Source organism: Felis catus, chromosome D2 (genome assembly GCF_018350175.1).
Source record: "Felis catus isolate Fca126 chromosome D2, F.catus_Fca126_mat1.0, whole genome shotgun sequence".
NCBI classification, from domain to species: domain Eukaryota; kingdom Metazoa; phylum Chordata; class Mammalia; order Carnivora; family Felidae; genus Felis; species Felis catus.
The window spans coordinates 39,668,563-39,680,816 of NC_058378.1; the positions used below are offsets into that span (position 1 = coordinate 39,668,563).

General features: G+C 53.1%; 1 protein-coding gene across 2 annotated transcripts; it reads right to left on the reverse strand.

Moving 5' to 3' along the window:
• Positions 1–605: 605 nt before the first annotated feature.
• Positions 606–5,104, reverse strand: LOC101101085 (pulmonary surfactant-associated protein A-like). 2 transcript variants are annotated; one of them, XM_003994114.4, is made up of 5 exons: positions 4,953–5,104; positions 3,974–4,168; positions 3,571–3,690; positions 2,776–2,853; positions 606–2,073 (listed from the first exon to the last, which is right to left on the reverse strand). In XM_003994114.4, the coding sequence occupies exons 1-5, from the start codon at positions 4,954–4,956 to the stop codon at positions 1,697–1,699; spliced, it is 774 nt and encodes a 257-aa protein (XP_003994163.2). In that variant the 5' UTR covers positions 4,957–5,104; the 3' UTR covers positions 606–1,696. The 2 variants fall into 2 exon arrangements, with proteins under 2 accessions (XP_003994163.2, XP_019668945.1); XM_019813386.3 differs by having other exon boundaries at positions 3,974–4,187; positions 4,953–5,086.
• Positions 5,105–12,254: the final 7,150 nt, after the last annotated feature.

The following is a 12,254-nucleotide window of genomic DNA, read 5'->3' on the forward strand; positions in this document are numbered from 1 at the left end:
CATTTTTCAGGCAAGTGGGGGCTTGGAACCAGAGTTCATTTGATTTACAAAAACACAGAAATGTGGGGCGCCTGGGTGGCGCAGTCGGTTAAGCGTCTGACTTCAGCCAGGTCACGATCTCGCAGTCCGTGGGTTCGAGCCCCGCGTCGGGCTCTGGGCTGATGGCTCAGAGCCTGGAGCCTGTTTCCGATTCTGTGTCTCCCTCTCTCTCTGCCCCTCCCCCGTTCATGCTCTGTCTCTCTCTGTCCCAAAAATAAATAAACGTTGAAAAAAAAATTAAAAAAAAAATACAGAAATGTGTTGTTTCTTTTTCTTTCTTTCTTTCTTTCTTCTTTCTTTCTTTCTTTCTTTCTTTTTTTTTGAGAGAGAGAGGGCACAGGTGAGTGAGGGGCAGAGAGAGAGAAGGAAGGAGAGAGAGAGAAGCAGGGCTCATCTGAAATGGGGTTCACGTTCACCCAGTTAAGGACTCGAGCACACCCAGTGAGGGACTCTAAGTCACCAACCGTGGGATCATGACCCGAGCTGAAGTAAGATGCTGAATGACAGAGCCACCCAAGCACCTGGAAACGTGTTATTTCTTGAAACCAAAGCAATGAAAACTCACGTTAACGCAGTCATGATTTATTACACGGAAATCGCCTCTGCCCGGCAAGAGGTGACGTGGTTGTGAGCATAAACTTCAGGTCCAGGTAGATAGGTGTGAATCCAGCCTCTGCCACTTGCCCCAAGTAATAAAACTCAAAACACTTAACTTCTCTAAATTTCAGTGTCCTTGTATAAAAATGGGGAAAATAAGGCCGGGCCTATGGTGTTGGGTAAAGATGAAATCATACTCCAAAAGGTGTATTAGAAGTGCTTGGCAAGTTTCTGGGTACCCAGACTCGGCACATACACTATTTACGTGCTCGATAAATAGCTCGTGGTGTGGGTGGTGTGAGCAACTTACGGAGACCCAAAACGGTGTGGGGATATGTTCGTCGGCAGGAAGGAGCTTGGATTATGTCTGGGGTCAGGGATGAGATCTTCCCTAGTGGTGTAAACCGGCTGCTTTTAGGTCAGGGAGTTGAGCAGGCAACCCAAGACTCAAGGAAGTGGATAATCCGTGCCAATCGTCAGGGTTAGGTTGGCCTCCACCACGCTGGGACACCACCTTGCCCTCTGACCTCACGGAGACAGAGACCGGATAATTCCAAATGGGTCCTTAGCTCCCGCATTTGGAATTCCCCAAAATTCCACCTGTCTCTATCATTATGCTTGACCAGAACTGCTAAATCTTGATGAGGCTGGGCAGGTGGTAGTCTGCAGAGTTAAGAGTAGGGGAAGCCAGGAAGCAGCCACCTTCTGTGTGATTTTGGAGGGAACTTCCATCCCGGGGCCTCACTGTTGCCGTCTAGAAATGAAGGGACTGGACAAGAAGAGGAAGAAGGAGGTCTCCGTCTCTTCCGAAGGGCAAAGTTAGGAGTGGGGCCCAGAATGCATTACCAGGAAGGGCTCAGGGGGAGTGTCAGACTGATTCATGATGTGGGTGGGGATTCAGGGCCTGTCGGGGGAGTGGAGTGGCTAAGCATGCCTCCCGCCCTGACAGCCACAAATACAATTTTGTTGAAAAGGGGCATCTCAGACATCAGGTGCATCTTCAGAATGGAGGCCGAAAGGCAAGGCAGGGCCCTATCTATCCTGTGGCCTGGGCGCCCACTCAAAACTCACAGATGGCCAGGCGGTACTGCAGGCAGTTCTTGTTATTCCACTGCCCGTCTGTGTACATCTCCACGCACTTCTCTTTGCCCCCACCCCTGGGCTCCCCTGGGTACCAGTTGGTGTAATTCACAGGGGCCCCATCCAGGTAGCAGAAGTCTCCAGGGCTGGGGCCCTCCTCCAGGCCCAGATAGGCGTAAGTGTTGTGCTTCCTCACGATGCTGGCGATGGCTTCGTTCTCTTCTGGGCTCGTCGGGACAGCAATGCGGCCACCTGCTCTGGCACATGACTCTCTAATGACATCAAAATTAACCGACTGCCCATTGGTGGAGAAGACCTTTTCTCCCACTACCAGCATGGACTCCTGCAAACTTAGGACTGGAGCAGAAGAACCGAGTCAGGCCACAGACCGCTCTGGATCTAAGTCCCTTCCCTCACTCGGGCTCTCGGCCTTCACGCCCTCTCTGCCTCTCCTCCCTCCACCAACCCCAGTCGTCCCAAATTCCCTTCCATGCTCTCATCATCCCATTCATTCGTGCACCCATTTAACACCTACTTATTTTCCACCCATTTAACAACTGCATTTTCCTGGGGCTCGACAGAAAGCAACATAGGCAGAGACCTTGCACTCCCCTGACATAGGGGACTGATCTGTGTCTACCTCTGGCTTTCTGAGTCATTCAAAGACATCAGGAAAGGCAAAGTTTCATTCTTTTCCCCCAAGACCTGCATATCCATGCCTGTTTGGTCAAGTCTCTAGGGTCTGGGGGCACCTGGGTGGTTCCTTCTGTTAAGCGTCCAGCTCTTGATTTTGGCTCAGGTCATGATCTCACAGTTCGTGGGATCGAGCCCCGAGTTGGGCTCTGCACTGACAGCATGGAGCCTGCTTGGGATTCTCTCTCTCTCCCTCTCTCTCTCTGCCTCTTCCCTGCTTGCTCATGCATCCTCTCTCTGTCCCTCTCTCTCTCAAAATAAATAAATAAACTTAAAAAAAGGCTCTAGGTTCTGGAGACTGATGCTGGGCAGCAGAGGAACTTATGGGAGACCCTCTGTGCTAGAGGCCCTGGGGAGCCCCCTTACCTCCCATGGCCTGCTGGATCTGATGTCTCAAGTCACGGAGCGTGGTTTGGAGCTCCTCATCTAGAGAAGCTGGAAGCCCTGTCAAGAGATTCCCACCCAAGATGAGGGCGAGCCAACAAAGACCCCCCCACTAGCTGCCAAGCAGGCACGCTGCCAGCTGCAAGCCTGGCATTCTGCCCTTTGCTTGTCCGTACCCACCACTCAGGCCCTGGAGTATGGGTCCACACGCGCTGCATCCTTTGACGCAGCCCTGCACCTGCTGGACCCCTCCCTGCGCGTCTTTCCTGCCTGTCCTTTAATGGCTCTGTCTGCCCACTCCTATGGATTTTTCCCGTTTGGACGCAAGCTCCCTTCCCTCACCCTCCACCAAAAGCAAACCTGGCTCTTTCTGCAGCCTCCTGATTGACCTTGGTCACCGCTCTGAGCTTTGGAGTTCCGCTCTGTGTGGGGGGCTCCCATTCACCTCATCTGCCTGGACCCCACCTAGCTCCCTACACCTTTCACAATGCCCCCCGGTGCCTCAGCCCTAGGAAGTGCCTTCCCTGCCTCCCATGCTGTCCCCACCCCACCCCTGATGCCCTGCCCGTCCCAATGTGTGGAGCGCGCTCGGCACCCACAGTCCCTCCCTGTGGCGCACTACTTAGACATCTCTGGCTCCTCTCCTCGGCCTCATCTTCTCTTACTTAGGTTGAGCGCCATGACTTTCGGGGACCTCCACGGTTCTGTCTGATCCCCATCATCCCGCATGTAGCTGGTCACGTGGGCGCAGTGCCCGTGTGGATGCGGCCCGCTCACCTGGAGGGCCTCTCTCGCCAGGCTCCCCCTGTACTCCACGCTCTCCAGCGACGCCAGGGGCTCCGGTCAGCCCATTAGGCCCGGAGCAGGCTGGTGTTCCTCCAGGCGGGCCCATCGGGCCTGGAAAGAGAAGGGGACACTGATCTGTCGTATCCACCACCCACAGCCGGGCTGGGGCTGATGTGAAGTGACCTCCCTTATCAGCCGAGCTGACTCACCTGTCACCTCATGGGCACTTTGAGGGTAGACTCTCCAGGGCTGCTCTAGTCTAAGGCCCCCCAGGGACCGCCCACCATGCCCACCATCCGGCCGACCGTTGGCCCCAGCCCAGAGCCCTGGACGGGTGGGCCTCCTGAAGGCAGGTCACTGTCCCTCGGCTGAGGCTCGGCCTCTCACTCAGTACCTGGAGGCCCAGGGTCTCCTTTGATGCCGTCTCTCCCATCTCTGCCTGGCAGGCCGTGGGATCCAGGAGTGCCAGGGATGCCAGGACTTCCGATACAGACCTCCTTCGCCTTGTACTCAGTGCCGGAAGCCATCAGCAAGGCCAGAGGGAGGACCAAAGAGGACAGCAACATGGCTTCTGCTGCAGTGGTTCCTCCTGCAGAAAGAAAGGGCCACTGGCCCATCTGAAGCATTTGCAAAGGTTTCCCCCTTGCTGGGCTTTGCCAAGATTCAGGCACAGGGCCAGGCCCGAGGGCTCGGGCAGGTACAGACAGGACTTTGAGAAAGACCCCAACTATCCTTGGAAACCCCCGGCCTCCTCTGCAGTCTCATGCCTCACCTCTCGGGCTGGAGGCCGTGTGGCACCTGGGCTGGGGGGGAGGGCCTGGGCTGTCAGGGGGCCTGGCTTCTAATGCAATCTCCGGTCATACCTCGCTGTGTGACCGCAGGAGCTCGTGTCACCTGTCTTGACTTCTGCTAAGACTTCTGTGCCCTGGAGACAATCCTGACCTGTCCCTCTCAGGCTTTGGGGTTCACTCCTTCTGTTCCTATACTCTCAGCTACCCTCTTGCGGGGTCTAAGGGGCCATGTTCCTGAGGATAAACAATAGATGACCAGTGTCAATGATAGGACATCCCATGCCCCCCCCCCCCCCCCCGCCGCTGCTGGGAGTCCCCTTCTCCTTGGCAGGCTGTCCTCTCCCTCGCTGGCAGGGAGTTTCCAGGGAGAGTGGATCTGGCCGAGGAGCATGGCAGAGTATAAGGATATTCTCAAGCCCATCTTCCTGCATCCACAGTTATGATTCTGGGAACAACTCCCCGTGGTGCATGCGGAGGCCCCCTTCTTCCCAGGCTGACCCTTAGTTGCGCTTGTGATTGCTGGGCTGGCTCTCGTGGCCTGTAACCCGTGCACTGGGTAAGACGGGATGGGGCTAAACTTACCCATCCAACAGAGCCCACGGGGATCTCTGCCTTCAGGTCAGAGTGGAGAGGTGGGCAGCACCATTTATACGGATGCAGGCTACCAGGCTTCCTCTCCACCCCAGAGAGGCTCCTGTCACAAGGGCTTCTATTTGGGGAAGGGCCAGTCAGGAAGCGGCCATCTTGTTTACACAGCAACATTCCCTCTCAGGGCACTCAGGCTGGAGGGGCACTTAGAAAACCGGCTAAAGAGAAACTTCAGGCCCGTAAGCAGGGAAATGTCTCATGGGGTGGGACTCTGACTTCCCCAGCAGTGAAAGGGGAGAACACTTACATAGGCACCGGCGGGGGCACGCAGCAAAGGGAGCCTTCTCCCTCCTGGGCCCCGGCCCCGTCCTGGCTGGTGACACATTCGTAGAACCACCGCCACCATCCCCCAGATGCCCACCAGCAGGAGACGACATACGAGGGTTGTACTCTTTTCCCAGGGGAGCAAAGACCTACAGGAATGTCTCCACGTGACTCCTTCCCGGGGCCATTCCGGTTCCAGAGCCTCTTCAGCTCTTGGGAGGGGGCCATTTGGTTCCAGGCAGTACAGAGGCCATGGCTTAAGAAGAGGGTGGTCAGGTGGAGCTAGGACAAAGTGTGTGTCATGGGACACGCCTCACCACCGAGCGGCCCGTACACATCCCCTACTCCCCACCCCGGCCTCACAGCTCCTGCTTCTGGAGCCCATGGCTAAGTCAGTGGGCACATGGATCAGAGTCGCAGGCAAACCCTTTCCATGTTCCCCTCTCCTCTGTCCTGGCAGGCTCAGCTGTGGGGAGGCAGGGCCGTGCCTGGAAGCCACAGGAGAGCAGCAGTTTCTGCTTTTGGCCACGGGTGATGTCTGGTAACCTGCAATGGGGATTAAGTGATAGAGGGGCATATGAAGCCGTAAGTGATGAGATCCCCGATTCAAGGCACCCGATCAGCAGGGGATCTCTACCTGTAGGGGTGCTACCAATGGGGAGCCAAGGCAAGAAAAAATCACCGTGCTTCCTTGTGAGCGGTTTGAGAAATCTCGGGGTCTTTGGGAAGAGTGCGAGAACAGCCAGAGCTCCCCCCCCCCCCCCCGGTCCCACCGCGGGTGCCGGCTGGCGGGATGGGGGAGCTGGAGCCAGCACAGGGCTGGGTAGGGGAAAACAGTTCCGTCGAGAGGACCTCAACGCGGTTGGGGTGAGGGACGACTGTTCTGCAGGTGAAGGAACAGGAACAGGGGTCTTGTGGGGTAGAAACAGAAGGACTTGGGGGAGGCAGCGGGGCTGTCCAGGGCCACGTCGGGGAGGGTGGGGATTTACAAGTCAGACGCACCTGCGTTGCAGTTTGGGCCAGCCACATATCCTCCATGTGGCCTTGGTCGTGTTACATAACTTTATCCACGTGGCCTTGGTCGTGTTATATAACTTTATCCACGTGGCCTTGGTCACGTTATATAACCCTTTGAGCCTTGATTTGCTTTCTTAAATTATTATTTTGTCGCAATAGCAAGCTTACAGAAAAACTGCAGGGACAGTACTATTTTTTTTTTTTTTTTTTTCCTGAGCCCATGAGACCAGGTTGCCAACAGGACACTCCATCATCCCGGTCTTTAATTTGCCTTTCACACAGACAGGTTTGCCTCTACAACCTCGATGTGGTCATCAAGGTCAAGAAATCCACACGGTTACAAATACTGTTTTTAAAATATTTAAATATTATTTCATCCTTTAAGTCATTTGTGCCGCTTGATGCCGATATTTTAAAACGCGGCATCCAAAAGTCTCATCAAATGACCCGTCGTTACCTCATTCTTTGTCTCATTACCTGGGCCCTGACCCTTCCCCTTCTGCAACTTTCTGACCGAGAATGCTCCAAGTTCCCCGAACTGGGGGGTGCTTTCCCTGTGTCTCTTTGATCATGATTTCTCTCTGTCTGGAGCGTTCTGAATGCCTTTCTGCCACAAAAAAAGAGAGAGAGGCAGAGAGAGAGAAGAAGGGAGGAAGGGAGGGAGGGAGGAAGGGAGGGAGGAAGGGAAGAAGGGAGGAAGGGAGGGAGGAAGGGAGAGAGGGAGAGAGAGAGGAAGGGAAGAAGGGAGGGAGGGAGGAAGGGAAGAAGGGAGGAAGGGAGGGAAGAAGGAAGGAAGGGAAGAAGGGAGGGAGGGAGGGAGGGAGGGAGGAAGGGAGGGAGGGAAGGAGGGAAGAAGGGAGGAAGGGAGGGAGGAAGGGAGGGAGGGAGGAAGGAAGGGAAGAAGGGAGGAAGGGAGGGAGGGAGGGAGGAAAGGAGGGAGGGAGGGAAGAAGGGAGGAAGGGAGGGAGGGAGGGAGGAAAGGAGGGAGGGAGGGAAGAAGGGAGGAAGGGAGGGAGGAAGGGAGAGAGGGAGAGAGAGAGGAAGGGAAGAAGGGAGGGAGGGAGGAAGGGAAGAAGGGAGGAAGGGAGGGAAGAAGGAAGGAAGGGAGGGAGGAAGGGAGGGAGGGAGGGAGGAAGGAAAGAAGGGAGGAAGGGAGGGAGGGAGGGAAGGAGGGAAGAAGGGAGGAAGGGAGGGAGGAAGGGAGGGAGGGAGGGAGGAAGGGAAGAAGGGAGGAAGGGAGGGAGGGAGGGAAGGAGGGAAGAAGGGAGGAAGGGAGGGAGGAAGGGAGGGAGGGAGGAAGGAAGGGAAGAAGGGAGGAAGGGAGGGAGGGAAGAAGGGAGGAAGGGAGGGAGGGAGGGAGGAAAGGAGGGAGGGAGGGAAGGAGGGAAGAAGGGAGGAAGGGAGGGAGGGAGGAAGGGAGGAAGGGAGGGAGGGAGGGAAGAAGGGAGGCAGGGAGGAAGGGAGGGAGGGAGGGAAGAAGGAAAAGAAAAATTAACACTGATACCATAACTCCACATAACCTTCAGGCCCTGCACAAAATTTGCCAAATGTGCCCCAGTAGTGTCCTTTATGGCAAAAGTTTCCAGTTTGAGATTGCGTGTTCCATTTAGTATTCATGTCTCATCTCCTGAAATCTGAAACAGTGCCAAAGTCTTTCCTTAACTTCCAGGACCTTGACACTTTTTGGTGATAACAGGTTAGTTGAGGATGTCTCTCGGTTTCTGTCTTTCTGATGTATTGCCTCAGGATTAGAGTCAGGTCCTGCAACACCGGCAGGAACATCAGAAAACGATGCTGTGTTCTAGCAAGGGCCCCGGTTTCAACTCAGCTCAGTAACGACGACGTCACTCAGATCATGTGGTTAAGATGGTGTGGGCCAGACTTTCCCTCCATACAGTTAGCTCGGTCTCTCTTTTGAACTAATACCCCTTTTGTGGAAACTACTCCAGTACTGCGTAAAGATCCCACTTCTCCTCAAACTTGCCCTTTTTATTTCACGTATGTATTCATCTCAGCGTGGAGTCATGCTTGAGGTGCACCAAACACAGGCCAGACGGAGGAGGATGGGGAGGCTGTCACCTCAGGATACAGGTGATAGGGGGGTGCGTTATCCGTAGAGAATTTAAAAACATTATTTACCGAGAATGTGTCAGCACGTTGCTAGTAATGATGTCATCACCCAAACTGTCCTCCCCCTTAAAACACATTTGTTTCTCTTGGTTCTGAGCCCTGTTCCGGGACCCCCTCTTTGTGAAGACACTCTCTTCACCCTGCCGGGGCCTGGCGGCCCATACGAAGCCACCTTCACTCCACCCTGTCCTCCCGGTGACAGGACACCTTCCTGTGCGGTCATCTCCTCACTCACCGTGGTTGGAGCCAGAAAGCGAACACTTCTGGAAGGATGGGCCAACCCCTGAGGTCTGGGCGAGCACTTCCAGGCAGATGTGACACCTCTACTGACTTACTGCTCAGGAAACTCCTCACCACCCCGTCCTCTCCCGCTGCCTGGGTTCTAGTTGAGTAAGGAGTCCGTAGGGCTGCCTGGAGCCAGCTATCATTGTGGATCATCACTAAAGCTCTCTGAGATGTACAGAAGTAAATCCTCACTTGAGAATTCCTTCAGCTGAGGCTGAAGGAGGTTTTGTGAATTTTCTAGGTCTGTTTTTTTTTTTTTTAATGTTTTACTTATTTTTTTTAATTTTTTTTTCAACGTTTATTTATTTTTGGGACAGAGAGAGACAGAGCATGAACAGGGGAGGGGCAGAGAGAGAGGGAGACACAGAATCGGAAACAGGCTCCAGGCTCTGAGCCATCAGCCCAGAGCCTGACGCGGGGCTCGAACTCACGGACCGCAAGATCGTGACCTGGCTGAAGTCAGACGCTCAACCGACTGCGCCACCCAGGCGCCCCGATGTTTTACTTATTTTTGAGAGAGAGAGAGAGAGCATGAGTGGAGGAGGAGCAGAGAGATTGGGAGACAGAGGATCAAAGGCAGGCTCTGCACTGACAGCAGAGAGTCTGATGCGGGGTTTGAACTCAAGGGGAACCATCATAAGGTGACCTGAGCCAAAGTCGGATGCTTACTAACTGAGCCACCCAGGCGCCCCCTAGCGGTCAGTTTGGATCATCACAAAAAGTCTCTGAGATCTACAGGAAGTAAATCCTCACTTGAGAGTTAAGTCCGCTGAGGCTGAAGGAGGTTTCCTGAATTTCCTGGGGGCACCCCCGCAGCGTTATTTATTACCCACCTCTCTTTTCATCCATTTTAAATCCTCTGCCATAATATTCTCACAGTCAGGGGGATGGGCTTATTTTGCTTGTACCTACAGGCAAAGAGATCGAGAAGCTAATTTACTAGCTAACCAAATAGGTCAAGGTCTAATCTCAGGAATCCAGGGGACAGCTCAACAACATGAAGGAAAAGAGAATTCAGACTATTGCTTCCTGAGATCGTCAACCCATCACACACATACACACACACACACACACACACACACACACACACACATTGGTGCCTTGCCAATAAATGTCATTTCATTTAAAAAAAAGAATTTACATAATAAATGAATCTATTTCTATCACCTAAAAATTCCACTTTGTTTAAAAATTCACATTGTTTTTTTTCTTCACACTCTGTCAGCATAGCCTTTCATCCTCCTCTCCACCATCAGCATTTTTAATACAATTTTGTGTGCCTTCTGAACTCTGGAGAAGCACATCATGTTTTAGGCTCTCTTTTTTTTTTTTTTTTTTGGCCTTTATTGGAATATACTTGACATATAACCTTGTGCGAGCTTAGGTGTTGAGACACTCACATGTTGTGAAATGATTGCCCCTGTAGCCCGGGCTAACACCTTCATCCCCTCACATATTTGCCATTTCTTTTTTGTGGTGACAACATTTTTTTAAACATTTATTTATTTTTGAGAGACAGAGAGAGACAGAGCATGGAGAGGGGAGGGGCAGAGAGAGAGGGAAACACAGAATCTGAAGCAGGCTCCAGGCTCCGAGCTGTCAGCACAGAGCCCAACGCGTGGCTCGAACCCACGAACCGTGAGATCGTGACCTGAGCTGAAGTCAAATGCTTAACCAGCTGAGCCACCCAGGCACCCTGGAGACATATAACTTTTTAATATAAGTGTGTCACATGCAACATTTGGGACTTAGACTAAGAAATTATTTGTGTTTATCTGACGTTTCCGTTTAATTGGGCATCCTGTGTTGTATCTGGCAAACCCTGCCTATAGAAGCTTGGGTGTGATCCACCTTCTGTGGGCGTGTCCTGATTCAGCATGCGATAAAGAGTCCTTATCATCCCCCAGGACACACAGCCAAGAGGGGTCTGCTGCTGAAAGAGAGAGAGACCCAGACCCAGACAGAGACAGAGAGACAGAGAGAGACAGGGAGAAATGCTGATGATTGACTCTTTCCTTCTAAACGATGAACTGAGCCCCTCGTGGGATCCAGGTCTGGCACTGAATACCTGTCATCTGCAGTGGACAGAAAGGGGCACGCTTGGGGTCCCTTGGAGAGGGCAGGGTACACACGGACACGGGCTGCCCCGTACGAATTCCACCCTTTGTAACTGCTGGGAAGGAAACCCCTATTATGTCAACAGCAAGAGATGGGACTGGGCTTAATATATTAGTATGTTCAAGATCCGCCTAAGAAGTGACTTTAGGCTGACTTGGAAGGGCGAGGGGCCCCGTGCAAAGAGGCCTGGGTCTTGGGAGGGGCGGCTGTGGGCAGGCTAAGCGGGCGGATATGCGACACGGGTGTGGGCCACACAGGAGGAAGCTAAGTGTCCGGAGGAAGAAGATAGCATTAGGGGACCCACTTTAGGAGGGGTGTCTGGAAAGGAGTCCCCTCAGAGCAGGTGACACTTCAGCTGAAGCCTGCGGGGCGAGAGGCAGGTGGCCATTTGAATGGAGCGCAGGAGCATCCCTGGCAAAAAACAACGGCATGTGCGGGGCTCCTGGCTGGCTCAGTCCGTTAAGCAGCCAACTTGATTTCAGCTCAGGTCATGATCCCAGGGTCATGGGATCAAGCTCCACATCGGGCTCTGTACTGAGCATGGAGCCTGCTTAGCATTCTCTCAAATAAATAAATAAGAAAGAAAGAAAGAAAGAAAGAAAGAAAGAAAGAAAGAAAATGATATATGCAAAGGACCTAGAACAGGAATAAGCGTGGCCTGTTGGGGAAACAAAAGAAGACCAAGGTGGCTGGGGTGTGGTGGGAGAGGGGAAGAAGAACCCAGAATGAAGGCAGAGAGAGAGATGGGCACTGGCCAGTGCAGGGGGGGCCTTGGATTTTATTCAGAAGGAGAACTGAGTTTACTGTGTCAGATATGAGAGCAATCAGATTCATGCTTCTTTTATTTTTATTCATTAAAAAAAATAATGTTTTATTTGTTTTTTAGAGACAGAGAGAGACAGACAGAATATGAGTGGGGGGCAGGGGGGTCGAGAGAGAGGGAGACACAGAATCGGAAGCAGGGTCCAGGCTCTGAGCTGTCAGCACAGAGCCCGACGCGGGGCTTGAACTCACGAACCATGAGATCAAGACCCGAGCCGAAGTCAGACGCTTAACCGACTGAGCCACCCAGGCGCCCTCCTCCATGCTTATTTAAGAAAAAATTTTTGTGGTGGGGGGGCACCTGGGTGGCTCAGTCAGTTACGCATCCGACCTCAGCTCAGGGCATGATCTCACGGTCCGTGAGTTTGAGCCCCGCGTTGGGCTCTGTGCTGACAGCGAAAACCCTGGAACATGTTTCAGATTCTGTGTCTCCCTCTCTCTCTCTGACCCTCCCCCACTCACGTTCTGTCTCTCTCTGTCTCAAAAATAAATAAACGTTTAAAAAAATTAAAAAATTTTTTTTTCACATTTATGTATTTTTGAGAAACAGAGTGAGACAGAGCGTGAGTGGGGTAGGGGCAGAGAGAGAAGGAGACACAG